The 26,795-nt window shown below is 53.6% G+C and overlaps 1 protein-coding gene across 25 annotated transcripts in view; it reads right to left on the minus strand.

Moving 5' to 3' along the window:
- Nucleotides 1-384: 384 nt before the first annotated feature.
- The window catches only part of MAP4 (microtubule associated protein 4), a 142,073-nt gene continuing 115,662 nt past the window's right edge, over nt 385-26,795 (minus strand). For 8 of the 25 annotated variants that reach the window (XM_037030432.1, XM_037030434.1, XM_037030429.1 and 5 more), the window contains 11 exons: nt 19,209-19,330; nt 18,232-18,447; nt 15,283-15,484; nt 14,659-14,718; nt 14,245-14,537; nt 12,879-12,992; nt 10,957-11,049; nt 6,273-6,354; nt 4,444-4,556; nt 2,747-2,936; nt 2,429-2,621 (listed from right to left, as the gene is read on the minus strand). In XM_037030432.1, the coding sequence (XP_036886327.1) occupies nt 2,614-2,621; nt 2,747-2,936; nt 4,444-4,556; nt 6,273-6,354; nt 10,957-11,049; nt 12,879-12,992; nt 14,245-14,537; nt 14,659-14,718; nt 15,283-15,484; nt 18,232-18,447; nt 19,209-19,330 (1,493 nt within the window). In that variant the 3' untranslated portion in view covers nt 2,429-2,613. Of the gene's footprint in view, nt 2,622-2,746; nt 2,937-4,443; nt 4,557-6,272; nt 6,355-10,956; nt 11,050-12,878; nt 12,993-14,244; nt 14,538-14,658; nt 14,719-15,282; nt 15,485-18,231; nt 18,448-19,208; nt 19,331-26,795 lie in introns of all 25 variants that reach the window. The other 17 variants (XM_037030426.1, XM_037030442.1, XM_037030437.1 and 14 more) reach the window with 13 other exon arrangements.

Consider the following 26,795-nt stretch of genomic DNA (forward strand, 5'->3'; position numbering starts at 1 on the left):
TTACCCAGCTTGCACTGTTGGGCCAGCCGAGTCTCACAGCTGCTCCTACAGGTACCATGTGTGGCCTGTCACAGTGGTCACTGTCCTTGCAGGTCGGGACTCAAGTATTGAGCAGCATCTTCCTGGGGCTGTAGAGTGGTCTGGCTGCCACCTCCCAGCCCAGGCAAATGGGGAAGCTCTGTGGCAGCCAGGGCTCTCTGGGTCAAGTACTGCAGGTCGTGTGGCACACCTGCCACAAGCCAGACTGTCCTAGGTCATGTCCACATACATGCTCACAGATGAGGATCGTGGCAGTTAAGACTGCACAGTGCACACCTGCCCCTTAGTGTTGTGGGGGTGGGCAGCGTGGTGGAGACAAAATCAGGACACACAGGAGGCAGGGCCTGCGTGGTGGGACATCACGAGCTTTATTTACTCTTAAAATGGTTACAACAGAATCACAGACATAGGTAATGGCTGAGCCATAAGCAAACCAGGCAGTACCGAAGCGTCCCACCCCCACAGGGCTGCAGGGCAGGCAGTACACAGCACACTGGCCTCTGGTCCTCCCTTCAGGGCGGCCACCTCAGCCTCTGGCTTGTGGGACCCTTAAAGGGAGCTGTGGCCAGGCCACCCAGAGCTCTCCCACCTGGGTCACCTGCCCCACCCCTGCCCTTGGCTAAGGGAGTGAAAAGAGCCAGAGCCTGTGGTCAGCAGCAGCCTCTGTGGCCAATAAACACAGGGAGGGCCCCTTGGGCCCCACTCCCCACGGCTTCCTTGCCCCCAGCTTCATCCTGCCCCTTCCTCATGCTGACAACCATGGGTGCCCTGATCTCCCTGCGCCGTGGTGCATTCTAGAGACAGTCTGGCTCTAGAAGCACTTTCTCTCCAAGACCAACAACAACTTGATACGCACTTGGGAACTGAGGACTGGGGGCAAACCTCTCCACAGCAAATGCTACGGCCCTAGAAACAGGAGAGCGGCTCCACCCAGATGCCCCCCTCCCCTCCAGGAGGAGGTCCAATCTGAAGCTTCTCCCAGGGCCCCGCCTGAGTGCGGAGGGCGGGAGGGCGGGAGGGCGAGGCGCCCAGGCTGCACCACGGACAGTGCTCTTGCGAGGAGCCCTAGGACTCCCAGGCCACTTCACTACAAACTGGTAGGTTTTAATCCTTTATTAGAAACCATGCAAACTTTAATACAAAAAATACAAGTGCAGTAAGAATCTTCGTGTCAATATGATTCCCGGGATTTCTCCTCATTGCAGCCACCCCTAGGGGGGCCTAGCTGGGACCCCCTCCGCTGGCCGGCCTTGCCCGCCTCGCCTCCCTCTCCTCTCCAGTCAGGCTGTCGGGGACGGGGATGGCCTCAGTCTCATGCCTTTATTTTTAAATTTCCGGACCTGATTCCCCAATACCCACACGAGGTCTGGACGTCTCGGGCTCCCTGGGAGCTGAGGGCTCGAGTGTCCTTGGCGGACCGGCCTGGAGGACTTTGACCTCCACAACCCATCCCAGCCCTGACCTTGCATCTCCCACCAAATCCCAGGAATGAGACAGATGCCAAAACCAGCCTCTTGGTTAGAAAAGAAAAGCAGCGTACACGCACAACGCCAGAACCACCAGTGCACACTCAGCAGCCTCCAGCGTGCTCTACCTGCTCGCCAGCCACGCCCGGCACACCCCTGCCCCGCACACACCCCCGCCAGGCCAGGCCCCGTGCCTGACCTCCTGGCTGGAGGCTCGAGGATCTCCCCTCCCTTTTTCCTTTAACACCTACTGAGGACTTTCATTCAGACATGACTTCAACCTGCAAAACTACTCCACCAGTTTTTAGGTTATTTTTTTTAAAAAGGGGATAAAACAAGAAAAAAATGACAGCAGCTAGGCAGGTATGGGAGGCAGTGGGGACAGGCAGCACTGGCCCCTAACTAACTTGGGGCAGAGCAGCAAGAGGCGCCTGGTGCCACCCGCACGGTGGGCACTGCTGTGGGGTCAAAGGGAGAGGCAGTGACTTAGTAAGCTCTGGGGGACACAGGGCTGGGCCATCACGTGGACACTGCGCTCTTTCCTCTAGGTAGACCGAGCGAGGAGGGAGGGTATGTCAGTTTCTCTTGGGTTTGGTCCAAAAAACCAAACAAAGAGGAGGTTGGAATCCGGTTCCTTCCTCTTAGCTCCCCGAGATCCCACGTTAGGCTCCCATCCCACGCCCCTCCCAAGCTTCCCCGAGCCGGGATGCAGTGAGGACGATGGGCCAGGAGCAAAGCAGGAGCCCGGCCTGGGCAGGGGGTGGGAGGAAGGGTGGGGACTGCTGCTGCCCTGGGCAAGCGGGGCGGGGCTGGGGTGGGAGTGGGGTTAAGGCCCTAGAGGGCTGCCCAGCACCCAAGGGGTCACAGATCTAGTGGGCCACCCGGAGGAGGGAACCAAGGGCCCGGGTGCCTGAGCTGGGGCCGCCAAGAAAGTGGGGGGGGCGGGAGACAATGTCGGCCCCGTGGTCGGTGCGGGCCCTGGCGTTTGCCCGGAACGTCAGCCTGTAGGTCTCAATCTGCAGTGACACGGGAGGAGGGAAGGGAGAGGGTAACGAAGGAGACATGAGGGGCAACAAAGGGGACGGAAGACGAGACCAGAATGTCATCATTAGATGCCTGGAAAAATAAAAGGTTGCTTCGTTAAAATTTAGGCCACACTCTAGTCAAAAAACAAAGGAGTTTCAATTTGCAGCCAGTGGCAGGGACCCTGGCTGGCCCCTAGGCCAAGCCCAGCCACTTACTTGTCTCCTGGATCTGGCAGTCCAAGGTCTGGGCCTCCCTTTGGTCACCACCCCCTGCCAGGGTGGCGTGGCCATTGAGGCCACTGGCTGATGTGGGGGCGCCAGCTTCAGGCACTGCCTCAGGGATGGCCGGCTCCTCCCCAGCAGGGGGGTCCGGACACGGAGGGGCCTCGCTGCCACCGCCCTCAGTCTACAATGAAACAGTGGGGGGACAGTGCAGGGTCAGTCCGAGAGGGAGTGGGGTGGGGTGATGGTGACAGGTTTTACACGCAGCCCCCCGCCCCTGCTGCCCCACCCCCTCTAATTAAGATGTGGTCATCCGGAGACTCTAGGCCAGGTGCTCCCCACCCATGGCGGGTGACCTGGCACGGGGCGGGGGGGGGGGGGCAGGCTCTGGGTGGGGAGTGTGGCCCCAGCCCACTGACACGCCGGGAGCCTCCACTGAAGCGCAAGGCTTTGGGAAGCCTCTCTGGGGGGACAGACGCCGGTTCCCACCAAGGCCAACACCAGGCAGGACAGCAGCTCTGACCACAGACCAGGAGCAACAGGCCTGAGAAGCCGTCTCCTGACGGCAGGTCTGAGCTTGGCTGGGAAGCAACAGTGCTGCAGGCAGGTTAGGGTTGGAAAAACCATTCCAGAAACAGTAAAGAAAGGGCACTTAGCTCGGGGGCTGGGATGGGAGTAAAAGACAGAAACTGTAGTTGAAAAATAATTAAATTAAAAAAAAAAAGAAAGGGCACTAACATGAATTAAAACCCCCCACAAGACACGGGATCAGAAAGGCCAAGTGGGAACCTTGGTCTGCAGGCACTTGCCCCAAGGCTGTGGACAGGCCGAGACAGCACCCCACGGAGGCAGACCAGGGTGCGTTGGGGCAGGGACAAGGGCACGACCGAACCAGGACCCCAGCATGCTCACGGGTGTTGGCTGGGCCTAAATCGGTGCTGGGCGAGGGACGGGACATGGGACCAAGGGAAGGGCCACACTGGGCTGGCCTGGCCGGGCACTCAGGCGCCAAGGGGAGGGTGCCCTCAACTTGCTCTCCTTCCCCTGCAGCTACCCTCAGGCACAGAAGCCCACCAACGACATGGGACACAGGACAGATGGCCTCTGGGCACACAGAGGGTCTCACAGGACTGTGGAAGGAGGGAGGCAGGGAAGGCCAGAGGGAGGGCAGGGAGGGGAGGCCCGGTCGGTCTGGAGAGGGGAAGCTCTGCCCCAAGCCTGCCGGCACTCTCCCACGGGCAGTCCCTCCAGAGGCAGGCAGACCCCTGGCCCACTGTCACTGGTGGAAAAATGTCCTGTTCTGCTCCCAGGCCTGGAGTGGAGCCTGGCCTGGAGCATGTACCCACGGGCCTCTATCGTGAGGCAGGTGGAGACAACTGTAGCGTGTGGACCACACCTGCCTTGGGGTGACCTGTGCCCCAGCCCACAGTCCCTCTGAGAATGGATGAGGTGAGCGCAGACAGTAAGGAAGGCCATGGCTCTCGGAAAACACCCTGTCCCCAGCCGGGCTCTCTTCCCCTCTCCTGCCTCGCCCAGGACTGTTGATGGATGATGGGGAAACAGCAATGGTGTCGTGGGAACATGACTCTGAAGAGACTGAGGGGCGGTGACAGCGCCCACTTGGTAGGATCAGAACCCACCGAACGCCCCGCCCCTCACCAGCTTCGTCCCCCTGGAGACCCACTGGCTACCTTCACGGCACCTCCCGCGGGCAGGTGGCCCACGTTATCCAGTGATCCCACCTTCGCCTGGGCCTTCTCCTTGAAGTTCAGCTTCTGACTTTCGATCTTGACATCTCCTCCACCTAAAACCGAGAAGGTGGCGGTGGCTAAGGTGGTGGTGGCAGAGAAACGGCACTGCAAGCAAAGCCAGGGGCCCGGAACAGGCACCCCAGTGTGGCCGGGGATTGGCCCAGTGTCCCATGTGGAACTGGGGAGACTGTGACCACTCCTGATGGCTCTGAGGGCAACGAGGGGGCTGTGAGCATGCTTGTCAAAATGGCTGCTTCTCTCCAAGTCAGGCTGAGACCACCTCTCCGTGGGAAAGTGACCCCACACCCCTGCAGCCCACAGCCACGCAGCTGCTGACCAGGCTGGGCAGGCCCGGAGCAAAGAGCACAGCCCCCAGGGTGGCTCGTCCACCTCCGGGTGTCTGGGCACATGGCAACTGGTGGGCCATTCGTGCATCCGGCCTCTTTTCAGCCGCATGAATGCCCGGTCCACCAGGGACAGGGGCTTGTTCTGTAGCCACTAGCACGATGCTAGGCAAAAGTTACTACCCCAAAGGCACCACCTAGCTAGTGGCTGACAGAGACAGGATGGGAACGTGAGCTGTCTGTGCAGTTTAACCAGCTCACCCTGTACTGACAAGAAGGAAGGGCAAAGGGCCTGGGGCCTGTGGGCAGAAAGGGCTGCGCCAGCACCAGGATCCAGAGCCCGGGGTGGGGGCTTGGGGGAGGTGGTCTGTACGCTGGGCAATGTTCAAAGCTCCCAGGCCACAGGGTGGAGGACCGACCTACCCTCTCACGGCCCCGGTGTGTGGCTTCCCTTTGAGCCTTTCTCTGACTCTTCTACCTCCTCTCAGCTCACGTCTCAAACCTCAACACCTGGCTTCTTGCCACCCCCCCCCCGCCCCCCACCGCCCGAGTCTGCAACACTATGGTCTCAGCCCCGCCCCCAGCAAACACTGGTCCTGGAGACACCCAGGGCCTCTAGGGAAGGAGGTATCTCACAAGAACGGATTTGCCAGGTCAAAGAGGGGCAAGGACAGCTCAGGGCTGAAGTGCTTCCACCATTTTTTTAAAAAGATTTTATTTATTTATTTTTAGAGAGAGGGGAAGGGAGGGAGAAAGAGAGAAATATCAGTGTGTGGTTGCCTCTCACGTGGCCCCCATTGAGGACCTGGCCTGCAACCCAGGCATGTGCCCTGACTGGGAATCAAACTGGCAACCTTTTGGTTCACAGCCACACTCAATTCACTGAGCTACACCAGCCAGGGCGTGTTCCCACCATTTTAAAGAAAACACATGCCAACATGGATGACGGTTTTGCTGGGAGGGAGGGAGTTTTATTGGCCTTCACCTTAACTGGTCCTCAGTGACTGACCCGGGACACGCCCACCCACCCTGAATCCCGGCCCGCCAGGCTGGGGGGCTGACGCTGTGCTGCTGGGGAAGCCCTTTGCCCCGGTACCTGATGGGTGCCCCGGGCCACTCCCTAGAGCCTCTTCAGCTAGTGTGAGGCCCCAGGCCACGCTTCTTCCCTGGGTCTGGGTCAGCAGCAGCACACGCACAGCCCATCCTTAGGACGAGGCCCACGCAAACAGCAGCCTTTACCATCGGCTCCTCCTCCCGCCGAGAGCTCAGCGCCCTGAGACCCACATGCCCGAGACCCACTCCCTGACAGGGACTGAGGACTTCGCTGTCCCACCGCTCTGTCCTGGGTGGGGGTGGCCCTGGAATTTTTATGGAACAACCAAACATAGAGGGTAAAACCCAGGTGCTCGAGGGAGACACACTCACCAGGCTTGTGCTTGATGTTGGCCTTGGACCCACACTTGGAGGAGACTTTGGAGATGTCTACCTTCTTGTTCTGAATCTGAACCTGAGGAGAAAAGAACGAAGATACTGCTTCAGAGACACAGCATCTTTGTATTACTCTTCTCCACATTCAAGTTTTTCCTCTCCCTTGTAAGCCCCTATCTTAGCCTGTTCAAGGTCATGGTCACCTCTCAAAGTGCTTACCAGAGCCCTTGACCATCCTGGCCCTGTGTGCAGCTTCTGACCCCACCTCCAGCCAGACCAAGCCAATGTTTCTGCACCCCCTGCCCCCACCCCAGCCAGGCATCCGCCAGGCAGCTCTTCTCCCATGTTTCTGGACCCCAATCTCCTGAAACACCCATCTGTTCCACCTCACATCCCACCCATGCACTCCCTGCACAGAGATAAACCAGTGACGTTCGGCATGTTTTCCCCCGCTCCCTCCCAGTGCACGGCCCACAGCACAGATACCCATCTTTCTCTAGGTACCGTGTTAGGGAAGAGGGCCGGTGGACTCTGACGCCCGCCCGTGGGCACCTTGGGAAGCGTCTCTGTACCAGGAGGGGGCATGTTTTTAACCCAGGAGAGGACACCTGCAGACAGCAGCTCCCACTACGCCCCCAGATGGGGACCGCAGCATGGATCCAGGGGCTCCGTGGCTGTGGAGGAGCCTGGCTTTTCCATGCAGTGGAAAACTCCTCCACACATGGCCCACAAACCCCTGCCAATAGGTGCACACCAGGTGGGCTTTCAGCACAGTGCCATTTAACCAGCTCCTTTGCAGAACCTTGTCTCCCTCCTTCTGTGTCAGCTCGTATGGTCTCCACCAGAGGGCAGACTCGCGGTCTGCTGTGTTCGTGTTCCCACCCACAGCCCCTGGCTGGCTTGCCGCAACTCCCACAATCCTCAGCTTGCCTGAGCCATCCTCGCTCTCCCTCTCTCCCTCTCTCCCTCCCTCCCTCTCCCTCTCGGTAAATCCTTTCACAGTTTCCTTTTAGCTTAGGGGAGAAGAGCTTTGTAAGTTCTGAGATGATCTCTAGTAATCCTTCCATTCATCCTGCCCCATTTATCTTGTGCACACACAAATGAATCTGGAAGCACCAGAGGTCCTGACCTTGCCGTCTGAGCACTGGTGGGAAGCCGACTGCCGTGAGCATCTGCACTCCCGCTCCTGGAACTCTGTTCACGCTGCTCCCTGGCCCAGCAAGCCCACCACCACGTTCTCCTGCCCTCCCCTGAGCCCAGCCCAAAGGCCGCCTTCTCCAGAGCCTTCCCTTGCTCAGCCTCCTCCACCTCATCACCCTGAACTGCAGCAGCGACCACTGGGCACCAAATGACTCTGCACACTCAACAATGCCCTCTCCTAAAAACGCATAAGCACTTCACAAATTTGTGTCGCCCCCGCACAGGGCCACGCCAGTCTTCCCCGTGCTGCTCCAATGTCAGTATGTGTGCTGCCGATGTGAGCACCCGCCAGCCGCTTACAGGGTGCCCACCACCATCAAAACGACAGCCTCTGCTTTGTCTCATCTTCCCCACCGGCTGCCTTTCTCCCTACACAGGACGACGGGAAACACACATTTCCCAGCTAAAGATGTTGTGGCAGCTGCTCAATCCAAGCTCATCTTGCACGGTCCCCAAGACCACTGGCAAGGACTTCACGGCGGTCACTCGCCATGGCCAGGCTGCTGCCCCGGTGCAGAGCCCACACGTTCTTCCACAGTGCCCTGCCCTCGGAGCCTCCACCGTTCTACCTCTTGCCTCGTCCCCAGTTGAAGAGCGGTCGACGAGGGGAAGTTTCACTGCACAGATGTATCCAGCCAGTAAACACAGGAGGAATGCGCCCCTGCGGAACTTGCGGGGCTGGGAGCTGGGTGCTAAGAGTCCACAAAATCACAACGAGAAAAATAACTGGAAGAGTTATTTCCAGTTATGGAAATGCTGCCTAATAGAACACCACCCTGCCTATGAATGTCCAGTAAAAATGTGGGAAGAAACAAACTAACCTGAATCAACATAAAGAAAATGGAAGGACAAAGAAACATGTTAAATGGGGCCCTGGCTGGTGTGGCTCAGAGGATTGAGCGTGGGCCTGCAAACCAAAGGATCACCGGTTCAGTTCCCAGTCAGGGCACACGCCTGGGTTGCAGGCCTGGTCCTTGATGGGAGACACACAAGAGACAACCACACATTGATGTTTCTCTCCCTGTCCTTCTCCTTCCTTTCTCCTGTTTCTAAAATTAACTAACTAACTAAATAAATAAATAGAGAAACACGTTAATGGGGCTACAAGGAGCAGAACCCTGACTTTAGGACAAACCCCTTGGTTCCCTCAAGAACATCACCACGAAAACAAACCTGGACAGCTAGGCTGCAGGGCCAAAGAGACCTCCGATGACAAGGGACAAGAGACACATCTGACCAATCGCAATTTGTGGGCCCTACTCTATCCTGGGTCAAATAAGCAAACCCGTATCACATGTTAGTGCATCTTATTGTGCAATGAGTGCACAATATGTGCACGTCTGTACATTAGAGTTATCTTTCAAAGCCACACAGTGGAGTGTCTGCAGATGAATGATTTATCTAGGACTGGCTCCAGAATAATTAAGGTGAGCAAGTGGAGATGAGACAGGCCACAAATAAACAAGGCTGGGTCTTGTTTAAGTAAAAAGTCCATTTCACTATTTTATCGACTTTTGGGTATGTTTGAACATTTCTGTAACGAAAAGTTTTGAAAAGCTTCACTGCCTCCCCAGGCCACAACAGGGAGGAACCCCCCCATCCCTCCTTCCTTCTCCTGGCTACTGGCCTCCCCTCCGGGCTCCAGCTTTAGGGAGCCACGTGTTGCCTCACTGGCCTCACACGAGTGCTTCGAGGGCTGGCCCACGGGTCCCCTCCCCGTTTAAGCCTGAGAGCCAGCAGAAACCGGGTCCTGACAGAGCCCCCATCTACTGTACCTGGCTGCAGTCAGGTACGAGTCACCACTGGTCTGTGATGCCCACGGACCTAGTGCTACTGAAGCGACCCTGCTGCCAGGTATGGGAACCCATTACACATACACACCCCATTTTGAGGGTGAAATGCTGCAACTTTTAAACGTGGGATCGGCCACAAAAGTAGCTGCTAAGTTCGCTCCTGACATCCTCCTGGCTCCCGACAGGGGTGTGTCTGTGGGGGGGAGACACCGTGGGGCACTAACTCCCACCGAGGCTGTAGTGGGAGACCAGCTTAGACAGGCAATGCCAGGTCCCCTGCACAGCAGGCCTGCTCTTCCTGGGCCACATGCCTATTTGTGTGGCCTTCCAGCCCTCTGGTGCTTCGAAGGAGCGAGAACACCTCCACCTGAGATGTTTATTCTCATCATCCCACCTGCAAACAAGGCTCACAGGTGGGACCTGAGCTTCCGAAAATTCAAGTGCTTTTACAAAGCACACTCCTGCCCCGCTTGCTGATGTGCTGTGCAGGTGGTGTGCAGACCAGACACACAATTACTTCCGGGCTCTCACCTACACCACGCAACACACACAAGCGCATTTCCACGTGACACATACACAGCACCCTGATGACTCTCAATCCCAGTCCATCCGTTTTCAGTGGGCCAAAAGCTCGAGGAAAAGAGCAAGGGCCAGTGCCCCACCCGGGCGCCCCTGGGCGGGACCTATGCCAGACACTGACTTTGAAAGCTGCACCCACTTCGACCGATCCCACACCAGGTTGGCTAACATCTGGCCAAGCACATCCCACCTGAAGCAAAGCCATGGCTCCTGCCCACGGCTGGGAGGAGCCCCTAGTGAGAGGTGACTGGGAGGGAGGTATGGTGAGGGGGGCTCTGAGGGGCAAGAAAGAGATGCACTACGGCTGCATTCCCCATGACATGGAACTGGGGCGAGGGGTGAACGGGACGGCATGACCACCCAGTGGGCAGTGAGGGGCAGGAGCTACCCCTGGATGGTTCCCCCAAACGCCCCACACATTGTCACAGGGACACATGGCAAACACACGGGATGCTCTTTACACACCAATAGACAATGACACTTGTCCCTGTCTCTCCCTAGACCAGGACTGCTCTGCACACTGGCACCCTGTGTCCCCAACACAGGTCTTAGGGCTGGCACAGAAGGGCAGCATGACAGAAAGAGTATCTGGATAGAGCAGGGGAAGGGACAGAAATAAAGGAGGGGAGAGGGAATAAAAGAGGGAGGAACTAGAAAAGGCAAAAGGGGAAGAGCGAAGAGCAAGGGAAGAGGGGAAGGCTGGGAGAGGAAAGGAGGGGAGGGGCGCGCAGGAGGCGGCAGAGAAGGGGACCACGGGGAGCGGGGGAGGAGGAACAGTGTACTAACTCCCCGGGTCCAAAAGGAAGATCGGGGTGGCTGTGGGAGAATGTGGACCTCCACTGTGCTCAGAGGGGTACAGGCAGAGGCATGCATCCCCAGGAGCAAACTCAAGAGGAGCTACAGCCCGCTGCTGACCACTGCCCTCAGACCAGGCCTCTGACCCAGCTACAGGGGAAGTGAAGACCCCGGCCCCCGGGGCTGGCAAGATGTTGAGTGAGCCAAGTGGCCTGCCAGCTGGGGTCCTGTCAGGGCAGGCAGGTGGCCCCCGCCCCAGTGTGCCCCACAGTGGACTGGGCCTCAGATGCCAGGTGTCCAGAGCTGATACTTACATTACCACCTCCAGGGACATGCTTAATATTGTCCTTGGAACCACACTTGGACTGAATATGGCTGTAGTTCAACTTTTTGGAGACTATCTGGACCTGGAGTGTTAGAGAACAGAAAAAAACAACACAAAGGGAGAGGGCTGGTTAGAACTGACACGGGGCAGGCAGTGAGTCCACACGTGACCATGATGACCAACGCAGCGTGCCGCCGAAACTCCGCCCACCTCCAGCAGAACAGCTGTGGAAGCACAGAGGAAGGAATCTGAAGGAGCAGGAAGGGGGTGAAGACGTGGACCAACAGCACAAGGACAGAAGCGGATGTAGTGAAGGTGCTACACAGTTGTTACCACTGCTCTTTAGAGGCGGGGCTGTGGGTCACAAGCCTGACAGCAGCCAGCCCCAGGCGCCCACCCTGCCAGGGCCCTGCCGCCCTCTGCCTGCTCATCCGGGCTAGTCCCCACCCGAGGATGGCACTTCCCTTCAATCTGGGGCCTGGGACAGCTGCAGCCAGATCCACTCTGGGAGGCAAAGGCTGATGGGAGAAGAACTGGGCAAGTGACTCACAGAGCACAGATCTGGTACTAAGGGTAAGGAAGGAACACCGATAAACTGTAAACGCAGACAGACCCCCAGGCCGCTGAACCTGCACAATCCTGGACACCAGGGGATGCGCAGGCTGCAGCCTGGGCTGCTTCCTCAAGTAGCCCATTCGTCCAGGGCTCCAGAATACACAGCACAACTGAGGGTTAGGTCAAGGCTCCTGACTCAGGAGTAAAACACCATCTTGACTCATCCAGATGCCCATGCCTGTATCCTGGGAGAGTCGTGTGCCAAGAAGCCAGCCAGGGCTGCAACGACGCACAGCCCAGGGGCACAGCCCATGGAACCGCACACCAACGGCTCCCCTTGGAATGCAGCCACACAAAGGCCTGGGCTCCAACGGCTGGAACAAAGAACTCTTCTGGAGCCTTCTCAAGAAGGAACAGACGCCAGCCTCCTTCCTTGTTTCCTTCTGGAGCCCTTTGCAAACGACGCAGCTCCCAAACTGAAGAGTTCTCCACGGAGTACAGAAATTCACCCTGAGAAACTCCAACCCAAGAAGGCAACTCACTGCTTCTTGCCATCTTCACAAATCCCTTTGTGATAAGCCCTGGTCTGAAGAAAAGACCTAGAGAACCTCAAGATGTTTACCCACCAGCCGAGGTGCAGGCCTCCTTACCTTGCTGCCTGTACCAATCCCTTGGCTGAGACCCATCCCGGAAGCCCTTGGCCAGAGAGACCACCTACCTGCACAGCTAAGGGAAGAAGGTCCCTACAATAAACAGGAGGGCCTGGTTCCAGGGTCAGCTCACCTCTGACCTCTAGCTGATGCTGCAGCGCCCCCTTCCCCATGCTGGGTGGGTTTTCACTGCAATGAGCATCCTAACTTTCCATTAAGAGGTGACCCAGGGAGCCAGGACAAACGAAGCCACCCCCATCCCCTGCAGTGTTACGAGAGGGGCCTTCTAGTTCATGGTAAAGCACAGGGTCTGTGGGTTCCAGGTGCCAGAGGTTACCAGTGCCCTGCCTCACTGAGGAGGAACACTGGTGCTCTGAGTGTGTGTGTGAATGTGTTTGTGTGCATAACAGGTGGGTTTCAGCTCAAGGTCGTGGGAAGGAAGAGACTGAAACTTTTGTATACATTTTTTCCAGCTAAATAAACAGTCTCCAAAGCGATAATGGACTCCCAACTGTTAACTTTCAGGATTGATACAAAAAATTTTCTGATGGATGAACTGTCCAATACCAAGGAGGGCGCACAGGGAGAGGAGCAGAAACTAGTTCAAGGACAGGTAAAAAGTGCACCAGACGGGAAAGTGGCTTAGGCCGGAGGGACAGTGCACCACCTTTTACCTCCCAGAGGTAAAAGTGTAAGCAGAACTCACTTTCCCAGCAGGTGGTCTCTGTGCACTCGCACCTGGGCCAGCTGTCTTAGTGCCTGCGTTAGGTTCAGGTTTTCGGGCTGCAGCAGCTGCCTCTGTTTTGTCCTCTACTTTGGCCTAGATGGAGATAAAGGGAGGGCAAATTTCACACCAAGAGGACAAGAGCCCAAATGCCAAGAGGAAAGAAGCCTGGGGACTCAGATCCAGGCCAGGCCACCAGGCAGAAGCAGGTCACCCTTGCTCCTGGGAGAGGCCACCCATTTCCCAGGGTAGACACAGCCGGAGGGAGGGGCTGCAGGCCGAAGCTCGAGCTGAGCAGGGAGAAGCCACACACTGAGGAGAAGTGGGAAGGAGGGCTCAGTCCGAGATTCTGCCGCTTGTGGGTATGGTTACTGCTTTCCAGTCGCAATGCCCTCCCACTCAGACGTTCCACACGCCCCGTGGAAGTGGCCACAGTCACAGGGAGCCTCTACAGAAGTTGGATGTGGGAACAGAAAATAACTGCGTTGCCAGACTGAGTCACTCAGCTCCCCACCAAGACCTCCTGCACCTCGCAAGGCCAGCAAGAGCACGCAGAGGGGAGACTGGTTGGCAGCACCATGGCCCCGAGGCCTGGCTGGACACCCAGAGCCACGGTCGCTTAGGCCCTTGTCCCAGACCACTCCCGTCTTGCCACCAGGGTCTTCCAAGTATATCAAGATTCCGTTTCACTTTCCTTCAGTTTTTTTACCAGCTCTGGGTTGAAGCGAGGTCATCTCCAAAAACTGGAACTTCGATTTCTGCCACCACCGTCTTTACACACCGTGCCCCACGGTGGCTAACGGTTAACAAGTAACACCGAGTGGATTCCAAACAGAAAGGGCACCGGGCCTCTCCACCACGACACTCTACAGCAGCTCAGGACAGCCGCAGGCCGCCACAGGCCACCCTCGTCCTCTCTCAGACACACTTACCACCCACCTGCCTCTCCTGCTGCTCACAGTACAGGGTGAGAACCACGGCAAACCAGGTTCGTCCACTGCGTTTCCCCTCAGCAGCCCCAGAGGTCTGCTCTGCTCATTTTGTGAAGTAGAAGAACTCTTTTGCCTCCAAGCAAGAATAGAAGCCTAAACCCCTACATACTGAACAAGGTCCCCTCTGATTCCAATGGAGAGGGCCCAGAGCTCAGTCCACGCCCACCCGCCCCTTCCTGGCTGCTGGAATGCAGAGCCCCAGCTGACACTTTCTGACAGCAGGTCCCCGTCCCAACCATCCCTCTCTCTGGCGCGCCCTGGGCCGATGTGAGGAGAGGCTTCGGGAACAGCGGTGGATGTGGCGGGGAAAGAAGCGGGGACTGGCATGCGGAGGACCCCACGCTCCCCGGACCCACCCGGCCTCCTCCAGGCTGATGCTTGATGTTTTCCGTGGAGCCAACCTTGGCGCGAACATTCCTCAGATCAGGGGCAGAGGCGTTGGTCGCCGGGCGGCTCAGCCTGGGGGCGGAGGAGCTGGACCTGACTGACGTGGGTTTCTTGTCCGCAGCAAGAGTCCCCGAGGGCCGGGGGGGCGCGGGTGTGGGCTTGACCCGACTGGGGGCCACGCCTGCAGGGGAAGCTGCCCCAGGGACTGTGGTGCTTTTCCTCACCGCGCTGCCGGAGGTGGCCTTTGGGCGACTCAAGTCGGCTGTAAAGGCAGGGGTGAGAGACGCAAGAGCTCAGGGAGCGAGAACAAAGGGGGGGAGCCTTAAAGTCATGGAAGAGGTGGGGTTTAAATTAGGGTTCTGTAAAGGGGGGTGGGGTATTACCTGGCGCAGACTTTGTAACTGTCTTCTTGACATCTGCGGGTTTCCCCTCAGTCTTGATGCCTGAACAAACACACACTTTTTAATGTAACATTTAACAAACCGACCAACTGGCTCGCCGGCTCACGCAGTGCTGAGATTCCTGCGTTCACTCAGCCATTACTGAACGGCCCCTCTGAGTCAGGGGCCGCGCTGGTCTCTAAGAACAAAGCAGAGCGTTATGCAGCCATATGAAGACCGCGCCCTACGCAGGGCACCAGGCCGGGCACCGCATCTCCTTCTCCTCTCCGGGCCTGGACGATGCCTTCCACCCGGCCTTAGAAATGGGTGATCAGTACAGCCTGTGGCACTGAATGGCCCACTTCTTACCAGGTAACAGGCCCGTGACTGCACTTTACACGGAGCCATGGAGACACCAAAAAAGGAAGAGTAAATTCTACCTGGGGATTCCCGAGAGTCCCCTCTACTCAAGGTTCTTCTGAACATACCTCCCTGCTAACCTCACAGAGACCACGGCTGCCACTCCCCAACACCCCCACGAGGACTGAGGCACAGGCAGATCTGTGCAGCGTGGTGCGGCACTGGCCGGAGCTGTGGCTGGGGTCAAGACAAGGTGGCAGTGCTCACCAGTAGGCTTCCTGGGCAGGGGCACAGGAGTGCCCCTGCTGCTTGGCCCCGTTGAGGGAGCAGAGGCAGCGGCCGTGGCTTTCGGGACAGTCTGGGTGCTCTTGGATCCAGGCCTGGGGACCGGAGCAGAGGCCAGTTTGGACGGCGTGGCTGGCTTGGATGGCGTGGCCTTCTTCTCAGGAACCTTTGCCTCTGCAGCAGGCTGACAACAGGAAAGTGGGAACGAAAGCTGCAGTCAGCCACAGCCCCCGGAGGTCATGCCAAGGATGCTTCCGCAGGTGCACACAGCAGAAAACAGGGTGCTCTGGGGTTGGCAGCTACTGGTGGGCAGACACGTGCGGTCCTAGGATCAAAGCCCTCTACGGAATGTGAGAAACTGGCCCTGCAGGGTGCTGTGGCACTGGGGAGCCAAACAACCCCAAGCCAACCTGAGCTAACGAGAACGAATGGCTCTGCAAAGTTTACCTGACCGTCCAGGTGCCCTAGGCTCTATCTACTGCACTAAATACTGGTGCGTTTAGTGTGTTAAATACATGACCAGAGATGAACAAACACACAAACAGAACAAAGATTAAAAATCACATCCAGTCAAACTCAGCCCTCCTTTGGCTGAGATGCACCCAGGGGTGAACAGGCTGGGCTGCGAACAGGGAGAACACTGGTCCCATCAGCTGGCTGGTGCCTGAGCTCCAGGCCCAGTCTGGGCCCCCACTCGCATGTGTTCTTGGGCAAGTCACTGACCTCTCCGGGCTCTGGTCCCTCACCTGGGTAAAGGAGGTGGGATCACGGGATCTCTAAGGCAGCTCTGATAACACGTGATGTTAGGGACTGAGAATGGAGACGAGGGGGAGGGGCAGGGAGGGGTGCAGGCCTGACCAACAGAGGGACTGAGAAGCACAGATGTTACAGCTGTGACTGAAGGCGAAGAGAAGCCTCTCACGTACGGATGCACCTGGGTCACTGTGCCACGGCGCCTGGACTTGTCGCCTGGACTTGTCGTCACTACCAAGGAAGTGAAGGAATCAATCCAGCCTGGTTTCTACATGAACGGGGGATGAACACACTATTCCGATAAGCAAACGTATCCCGTACTCAAGAGAGTAGGCCAAACCACAGACAGTGGATCCAGACCTTTAACCCTAGGAGAAATGGCCACTCGAAGGGCCGTATGTTAGTGGAGATACACAGGATATTGTATCAATGGAAAACCAGCTAAGGAGGCGTGCAGAAACGCAGGCCTGGCACCCAGTTAAATACAACCTAACCCTGCAAATGCAGGGTAATGTCTGTTTCTAAAAATGAAGTCCTGCCCTGGCAGGTGTGGCTCAGTGGACTGAACGTGGGCCTGCGAACCACAGGGTCAAAGGTTCGATTCCCAGTCAGGGCACATGCCTGGGTTGTGGGCCAGGTCCCCAGTTGGGGGACCCCAACAGGAGGCAACCACACACCTGATGTTTCTCTCCTTCTCTTTCTCCTTCCCTTCCCCTCTAAAAGTGAATAAATAAAACCTTAAACAAAGAAATAAACAAAGTCCCTAAGCAGGGTAGGAAGAAACCTGAGACTGGAATCAGAGGAACAGGTTCAGCTGCCAGCTCTGTCCAGAACATGTCTCCAGAGTCTGTGCCGAGGGGCTTCCTCACTGTTTGCCCCAGAACTGGGGGACAAACCAGACGCACCCTGAAGTTGCACCCTTCACACTCACCACACTGTGACTGCGATTCAGAGTAACCTAGTGGGGCCCCATCTGTTTCTCATCTAAAAGGACAAAGGACAGTAACCACTGCCATGCAGGTCACCTCTTTGGGTCATCTGTAGCCTGAATGATGTTTAAAAACTGGATGGCAGGAAGCTACGCAACAACAGTGCCGATTGAGGGCCTGAGCACCAACATTGTTGGCACTGGACCCAAGTTCAAACACTGCCTTTGCCACTTACTGACACTGAACTTTGGGAAGGTTGTATAACTGAGCTATACAATGAGGAGACTGACATTCATTTTTATTTACATTATAGACCGAAATTTCACCAGACACCCTTCCTCCCTGTACCGCCCTGCCCCTCCCAGGATTTGCTGCAGAGTACGTGTCTTGGGGCAGCTGTGCCGTGGCTGCAGGCGCCTTCCCTCTACCCTGAGTCTCAGAAACTGTTTTCTAAAAACCAAGAGAAGCGATCAACTGGATAAATGGGGGTCAGAAAGCTCCACAAGATTCCATCATTCCTAGTCCATGCAAGGATTTCAACCTTGATTATAATCCCTGGGTCTCACCAGTTTTCTTTACAAGATTAGACTAAAACACGTGATGTTTTAACATGGAAAGGATTTCACAAGAATCAAGAAGACACTAACTAGGCTGACACCAAGGCCCTTCTTGGGTCGAGCAAGATGTCAAGGCAGGCACAGACCCCCCACCCCGTCCTCCTAGGATCACCCCAGGAACTTCAGAAGCGGCTCAGTGAGAGGTGGCCCAGTGCGAAAAGCAAAGTAAACCATCACGTGCAGCTGGGACCCGCCGAGACGAGCTGGGAGAACTTATCACAAAGGCAATGGGCGAACTTCACTTCTGCAGAATGAGTAACGAGGACAGAGAAGGGACTCTGGGAATGCGATGAGGAATCACAGTACAGATGATCACCTATCAGTGTGCGCAGAAGGGGAAACCGGTCAGCCAGTGTGTCCGCGGGCGAAGAGTCAGGAGAGGCGGGAGGCGGGAGGAGAAACCAAAGGAGACGGGACACTGCCTCCACCCGTGGCAGGCAAAGGAGAAAGGCACCAAGGGCCTTGGAGTGGCACGGCTGCACCGTGGGCCCTGCAACAGTGCCAGCTCACCTTTCCCCGGCCTGTCCCCAGTCCCACCGGCCTGATTCCATCGTCTGGCAGCAACGAGAGCCTGTCTGTCTGACACTAGGAGGGAAAGCCCTTCCCTGCACAGAGCTCTGGGGGCCACTTACCTTGGGCTTCACGTCTTTTGAAGGAGAGATGGAGGGCCTGGCAGTGGTGGCGGCAGGGCGTTTGGGTGGGGCAGCTGGTGCTGAGCCAGCAGCCAGGCTCATGGGTTTTTTAGTCGGCCCACCCAACGTGGTGGGAGCTGGCTGCTTAGGGAGAGGAGTGGGCTGTGTTTTGGCTTTCGATGTTGAAGTCTTTGCAGGCTGAGTGGTGGCCAAAGGCTTTAAGTTGATTTGTTGTTTTGTTTTTTTAAAAGGCCAACATCAAACACACAGACAAGAATAAAAACAAAATAAAAAAAAGTATAAATTGCACAATTCAAAGCAAAAACGGTAAGCAGTGAAGAGAGATGCAACTGAAAAGCAGCAGCCCTTTTTTTCTGAGCTCAGGACAGAGGAGAAGAAAACCGGGGACCATTTCTTAGTGATGGCGCCACACGCTGCAGCAGTGTGACCCTGAAAATGCAAACCCAGCAACAGCGTCAAATAATTAATTAACTCTAACTTTGGGTGGCTGTAATAATTCCATGAGAAAGTTACTGGCGGGTGGGTACGGGGCTGCTGCCTGCGCCCCAGTGAGGCGTCACCGGCAGGCTGCCTGGCAGCCACGCTAAAGTGGCCATTTGAACTTGGCCATTAATACCAGTAAGTGCCTGAAGCTACGTAAAGTGTGTTCCCTTGCATGAGCACTGATTTCAGAATCTATTTCAAAAGAGTTCTGTAATTCCTTCTGCTGTTGGTGGAGCAGAAACTGCCGCTACAGAACATCCCTACGGACAGTAAGACAGTAGGGTCAAAGGCAGAGATACTGAGGTTTGAGTCAGGCCATTTTGGTAAAATGGGAATATAAAATATTTTTTAAGCACATCCAAACTTGCGAAAGAACTAGTGCCAACTCAGAAAAAAGACATTTCACTCACAGATCAAGCAATAATAGCGGAAGGCACTACTAAAAAAAATTGCAGCGGTAAAAGATAACCCACCATTCTGGCAACTACCTTTGTTTTCTTCTCTGGGCTTGGTGGGAGCTCCTTGTTTGGAGGGGCGGTGATGTCATTTCCGGTCACACTGACAGCAGGTTGTCCTTCTTCTGGCTTGGATATTCCTAAAGGGTGGAAGGTAAGGCTAAGCAAAGGTTTTTCACATCCATTCCCCAAATCGAGTCCTAGCAGGGACGGACAACCAAGCAGCACTTCATTCTGAAAAACCCCACAGGGCTGTGCCACACCGCAGCACAGTGGACGAGACTCCCAAGCTCCCCTGTTTGTGGAGGAGGGCAGTTTTAGATTCCAGAGATTCGGGCAGCCTGTCCCTGTGGAGAAGCAACCTAAGTGGGGTTTGCACAAACGATCGGGGGAGGAAACGGCCCCTCAAGTTTGGTTTCCCTTCCCTGGAGACGGACAGGCAAAGGGTTCTGTCACCCAACCACTAACTCGCCAAGCACACTGGGGACAAAGGCCTCTTCTACTGGAGTTTATCTCTGGAATAAAGGTTGCAGAGAGATGGGACAAGTGCCAGAAGATCATCCAATGTCCTCCTCTTACTTCCTCTCCCTGCGCAAAGCACCACTTTGGGGAGGATGTGAGATTAACTCGATCTCATTCTAGCTGTGACCCAGATTTCCAACACGGCTGAGGAGACCCGGGAAATCAGACCCGGAGCCAGAAATGAAGTCCACTGCCTCAGACTATGCCCAGCAGAGCCATTTTGGGGGAGGCTACTCCAGATTTCAATAGGGCTGCACCTAAAATCATTAAAATACCATCACATTTTTAACCAGGGCGCAGGCAAAACCTTTCTAACTGGCACAAAATCCAGAAGCCACAATAGTCACTTTGACTACAGAGAAAGAAAAACCTTCAATGTGGCCAAAATCACAAAGATTCAAAAGGCAGATGATAAACAGGAAAAAATATGTGAACCTCACATCGAAGACAAAGAATCTATTACATAAATTACTCCTATAAATCAGTAACTCCTAGAACAGCCAACAACCCAGTAGAAAATTGACCAGAAGAATATAAACAAGATTTACAGAAACACAAATCACTTTTGAAAATACGATATCCAAACACGTTAAGAAAAATAAAAATTAAAACTGTATGGAGATGCTATTTTTAACCTAACATATTGTCAAGTTTCCAAAATTCGAAAGGAGCTGCTGGAGGCGGTCCACCCCCGGCGAGAGCGCCGAAACGGTGCAGCGCGTGCAGCCTCGCCACCACTACAAGGGTAGATGACTTTAACCCAGAAATCTGGTTTACAGACCAGATTTAGAAAATAAATTTAGAAAAGAGCAAGGCACAGAGCAGTACGTAAAATATAAAGCCACTTGTCTAGAAAAGAGATGAGAAAAAGGCATTTCTATTGCAAATACACCTGTACAAGCATTTAAAAAAATCTTTGGAAGAATCATGATGAAACAAAACAATGGTAGCTTAATTTGAAGGGGGGTGGGACACAAAACTAGGGATGGTAGGAGACTTGATTTTAAAAACTGTTTGTTTTAAAATAACCATAGATTCACAGGAAGTTGCAAGAAATGTACAGGGAGGTCACATGTACCCTGCAGCAGCCTCCCCCAGGGCCGACGTCCTGCATAACCACAGTCCACCATCAACCCCAGGGAAATGGTCCTGGTACAGCCCACGGAGTTTACTCAGATTTTCCATTTTACATGGACTCATTTGTGTGTGCGCGCACCTGCGATTCTAGGCAATTTTAGGTACCTATCACTAACGACCGAGACACGCAGCTGTTCCAACACCACAGGGCTCCCTCACGCTCCCTGTTTAGCCACCCTCTTCCCAATCCCTAAATTCCTGGCAACTTCTCTTCTCCATCTCTATAATATTACTTCAAGAATATTAGACCAACGGCCTCATAGCGTGCTGCCTCTCGGGTCTGGCTTCTCCCTGCCGGCATACTACTTATGGGATGCGTCATTGTTACAGGTATTTCAAGTTAGTTCCTTTTTATTGCCGAGTCAGAGTCCAAGGTCTGACTGTACCACAGCCTGATCAGCCATCCCCTGGAGGGCCTTTTGCTTGTTTCCAGTTGCCGGGTCTGTTATTCGGTGCATGTGCATTCAGGATTGCTATGTCATCTTAGTGGATCAATCCTTTATTCATTGCTGTGAAATCTACTTTGTCCGATATTAATACAGCTAGCTAGCCATTGTTTAAAAATATTGTTAGCATGATATGTTTTTTCTATCTTTATTTTTAATCTACCTATGCCCTTATGTTTAACATAAAACTTTTTCAAGATTTTATTTATTTATTTTAGACAAGGGGGTAGGAAGGGAGAGAAGGAGAGAAACGTCAATGTGTGGCTGCCTCTCATGCTCCCCTCAATGGGGACCTGACCTGGTCCGCAACCCAGGTATGTGCCCCAACCGGGAATCAAACCCGTGACTTCCTGGTCTGCAGGCCAGTGCTCAACCCCCTGAGCCACACCAGCCAGGGCACATTTCTTTTTTTTTTAATTAAAAAAAAATTTCTTTTTTAAATTTAATTACCTTTAGAGGGGAAGGAAAGGAGAGAGGGAGAGAAACATCAATGTATGGTTGCCTCTCGCGAGTCCCCTGCTGGGAACTGGCCCGCAACCCAGGCATGTGCCCTGACTGGGAATCGAACCGCAATCGTGTGGTTCGCAGGCCCACGCTCAATCCACTGAGCTAAACCAGCCAGGGCCAGGGCACATTTCTTAAAGATAGCATATAGTTGGGTAATTTTTTAAAAATCTACTCTTACAATGGATCATTTATTTGTACTATTTAGACTACTTGCATTTTAAAGTAACTATTGGTATGTGAGGGTTCTATCTACCATTTTCCTTATTTTTTATGTTTGTTTTCTGCTTCTCCTGCTGTCTGCGGGTTACTTGGACTTCTAGAGCTCCGTTTCGATCTTTCGTGCGCACGGCCCGGTGCAGTTCCCTGGGCGGCCGCTTCAGTGTCACACACAGCCTACCGCCGCCAACGCTCCGCCACGGCAAGTGCATGCCCGGAACATCCTCCCCACTTCAAAACTACAATGCCTCAAATGTTTCCTTTTCTGTTACATTTACACCTACAGTCACCAATTCCATTGTTCTTTCATTGCTGAAGTTCCAAGCCTCCTTCTGCTATTGTAACTTATCTTTCTGGAGAGCTTCCTTCAGCCGTTCTCTAAGGGTTCTCTACTAGCACACACTCTCTTAGTTTTCCTCTGTCTAAGAATGTCCTATTTTCTTTCCCTTTACTCCTGAAGGATAGTTTTACCAGATACAGAATTTGTCCTTGACTGTTCTTTCCTTTTATCACTTTGAGCGTGTGCTCCTGCCCCACAGTTTCGGACAAGAAACAGTCTTTTGAACTGCTGCTGCCCAATACATACTTTCCTCTGGCTGTTTTAAGGTTTTAAAATTTGTCTTAGTTTACAAGCTTATTGATAAAATGTCTTGATGTAGATGTCTTTAGGTTTTCCCATTTGGAGTTTGTTCATTTTCTCGAATTGGTTATGTCCTTTGATAAATTTGGGAAGTTTTCAGTCATTATTTTTTTAAATAGTTGTTCAGCCTCATATTCTGGGGTTTTCACTTCCTGGGATTCTGATGATACAAATGTTAGGTCTTTTGTTACTGTCCCAAAGGTCTCGGAGGAGCTGTCATTTCTTCAGTCCACTTTCTCTCTGTTGTTCAGACTGAACACATTCCACTTCTGTCCTCACGTTCACTGACTCTGTTCTGTAACATCACCAGTGTACTACCGAATCCATCAGACACATTTTTAATTTTGGTTATTGTATTTTTCCTACTTATAATTTCCATTTGGTACTTTTAAATAACATTTAATTGCTGATATTTTCTAGTTTTTCATTTGTTTCAAGAAAATGCATAAATGTTTGTTGAAGCAATGTTGTTTGAAAATCCAGTTTTGTACTTCAGCAGGTAATCACTCTTCAAACTTAGCTAGCAGGTTCTGACTACAGTTTCAACAATTTAGTTTCCAGTGTGTTCCGGCTCCAGGAAGTTCTCAGTCCTTGTTGCTTCTGCCTGCAAGGGCTCAAGGCACTTTGCTGGGCCACGTGGCTTCACTGGGTGGGAGTTAAGTGAAGCCAGACCTGTGAAAGGCCGCGTTTTTCCTGGCCCGTTCTCTGGCTCCCCAGTGCTGGCAGACTTCCTGTTAGATCTCTGCTGGTGCTGCTGGGCGTGGGACGCCATTGCCTGGCCTTCTGCTGCTGGAGGGAAGGAAACGTAGGGAGATTTCCTAGTAGGAAGGAGGCGGGAAGACAGCAGGCCTAGAGGTACTGTGACCTGGACTGCCACTGGTACTGTGACCTGGTAAGGGATAGGGAACGGGCCTCCCTGCCAGTGTGCAGGGCTCCCACGGCAGTGCTGCCAGGGGACCAGTCCTGTACCTGCTGCTGGACATGGAATGAACAACTGGAAGGCCCGGAGGCCCTGGTGAACTCTGCAGACACTGTGTCTGCAGGGGGGCTGCGCCCACTGCTGCTGCTGACTATGGACAGGGAAATGCGTCTATCGTTGCGTCTTTTACAGGGCTTTCCCTTTCCTGATCTTTCGGAAAGAAAGTGCCAATTTTTTTCTTTTTTAAAAGATGCTATTTATTTATTTTTAGAGAGGAAGGGAAGGAGAAAGAGAGGGAGAGAAACATCAATGTGTGGTTGCCTCTTGCGCGCCCCCCACTGGGGACCTGGCCTGCAACCCAGGTATGTGCCCTAGACTGAGAATGGAACCAGTGACCCTTTGGTTTGCAGGCCCATGCTCAATCCACTGAACCGCACCAGCCACAGCAAGACTTTTTCTTTCTTCCCTTTTCCCCTTTTCTTCTTTTTCTCCCTCTCCCCCTTTTTCTCCCTTTCCCCCTATGCTTGTTGGTGACTTCAGGTTGCAGGATGATTTAAAAAAAAAAAAAAACCAGGACACTCACTGCACTGTCCTTCCTCGAGTCCTGAGGTCCTTACCTAGTCCATCCTCTACTTCCCACCCTCCGGGGGCCTTTCATGAATTATTGTCTGCTGAATTATTTCAGAGGAGTTAGTTCTATTTACTTGAAAGAAACTGGAAAACTGAATCAATGCCACTTGTTTTGGTAGGTGATTTTCTAACGTATAGAATTTGGTACTTTGTGATGTCTGAAATCCTATATATTTTCAGTCAACAACTGAATTGTGTTCAGTTCTAAAAATGGCAAGAAAGGGAAAAAAGCCCCATCACACAAAGTCGGTAATTGCCTTTGTTCTCCAGAAGCTGAAAGAACATCTTCCCAAACGTGTGACCTGCTGTCGCCAGCCCTAGACCGCATGAGCATTCGCAGCAGGCACAGGATTTTCGGTGAACAGCAATAACTCTGCATGAAGTCTCGCTGCCTGAGACACAAACGTGCAACGGCTCGCTCTGTATAAGCGAACGTCACCCAACGAAAAACACGTGATCTCTGCACAAGCAGAGAAGCTGCCTGCCTCCCTCCCTCAGACGGCGCTTCTTGCCATGACACACCAGCCAATGCTGCAGACCGATACCCATATACCCCCACAATTTCCAGGGGAAAAAAAAAGAGTTTGAAACAGAGCTCATTAACTGCTCCATAAAACGGTTCCATTCTGCTGGATCTTCCCATTACTACCTTCCGGGAAACCAAGGTGCGACTCAGTGTCACCTTCGACATATCTCTCCCCTCGCCCTCGCCCTCACACACACACCTAGACATCATCCAGTTTTCAAGTCCAGCTGATTTTACTTCTGTGGCACTTTGGCATCTTCGGGGGCACATTTGACACTGGGGTTCCCAACAGCTTCCCAGATTTCCTGCTTCGGTTTGTCCCTGCCACACTGCAGACGGCTCTGGCACATTTGCCCAGCCCACATCCGCCACGGGCTGCATGCACGGGCAGGTCTGAGTGGGAGGGCTGGTTAATAAGCCTGTGGTAGCTGGCACACTATGGTCTGGACCAACCTGAGCCAGTAAGATACACTTACTTGCTCTTCCTCTAAAAGAAAGAAAACTTCAGTCAAGCAACCACGAGTCCCTGAGATATACGGTAGCACAAAGCAGGGCAGAGTCCCGACCCGGTCAATCCAATGTTCTGTGCTGACCAGAGTCCCAAAGAGGCAAAAAGCAAAAGATGGCAGAGAAAAACCAGTTTCCAGAAGGGAAGAGAACAAAGCACATGTTTAGGGAGAAGCGAAAGGACCCCAGGGAGACACCCAACTATAGGCTGGCTACACCTCCTAAAACTGAAGTCTTCTGCAGCCTACCACTAATTTTTTATAAGTTTGGGTTCCTCTGAGTGTGTTTTGCAATAAAATAAAATAATTCTTTTTTTTTAACATTTTTTAACCCTCAAAGATATATTTTCATTGCTTTTTGGAGAGGGGAAGAGAAATAAACATCAATGTGAGAAAGCATCGATTGGTTGCTTCCCGTAGGCGCCCCAACCAGAGACTGTGTGCGCCTGGACCACGGATCACACATGCCCGGACCTAGGTATGTGTCCTGACCAGAAATCGAACCGACAACCTCTTGGTAATGGGACGATGCTCCGACCAACTGAGCCACACTGGCCAGGGTGAAATGATTCTGAAGAGAGCACCCTACAAGCACTGTCTTAAGAGTTCCTCGCCGTTCTCCTAACGCGAGTTGTCTAGGCTCCGTGCCCTTATTCTGTCAGTCCCTCCGCCCGCAAGGCTTTCCTCTGCACTGTCAGGCATCCCAGGTCCCCAGAGCCGCCCTCTCCTAAAAGTGTCCGTGACTCACCAGCCTCTAACCAACACTTCCACCACAACTAGGTCATAAATCGCTTGAGGACACAGATAATCGCCAGCACCTAGACAGTGACTGGCATGTGGCAGGCACATCGAATCACTGAATCTTTACACAGTTTTATCTCAACAGCATCTAGCAGAGTTGGCATTCAAACATTTCTCAAGTTTCAGTGATTGGTGAGGTTTTATCAGTCATTTAAAATTTTTTTCCATCAGTTTCAACTTCTGTTAGCAGGAACTAGGATGAACCTGTTCTGAAATAAACAAAAATCTTCATGTGCCGCCACCCAGAAGGTATCTGGCACTAAACAGGGCACTTGGGGACCAATGAAAAGAGGACACCGTGCTGTTCACGAGGAGCTTGCAGTCCTACCACAAATGGAATCTACAGTGCATTCTTGTCATCTTGGGGTCCTAAGAAACAACAGGGACAGACGGAGCTTCTCTGCTCAAGTCTCTGTTTAAACAAGAACAAAGCACAAAATCTGTCAGTCTTCAAAGATCCTGTTCTAATTGCCCCTCCCCTAGAAAATACCACATCTATTTTTAACAGAAAAAAGAGTAAAAAATTTTCACTAAAAATGTACTGAGAAATATTAGAGGAAACAGTCCCCAGGAAAAGAGGCTATTTTTACACACAAAGCCCATGTTTTAAATCCTCACTGACAAGCTTTCAAACGGCGGCCCTTTGTGCTCCAATTGGGCCCAGCGACAACGCGCTGTCTCAGACCACTGACAACAGGCCCAGCCACGGTCAGGACAATGGGGCTGGGGGTGGGGAGAGAAGGAAGGGTAGAAAG

The sequence above is a fragment of the Sturnira hondurensis genome, unplaced genomic scaffold (assembly GCF_014824575.4).
Source record: "Sturnira hondurensis isolate 20B ecotype Veracruz unplaced genomic scaffold, ASM1482457v3 Scaffold0020787, whole genome shotgun sequence".
In the NCBI taxonomy this organism is placed as follows: Eukaryota; Metazoa; Chordata; class Mammalia; order Chiroptera; family Phyllostomidae; genus Sturnira; species Sturnira hondurensis.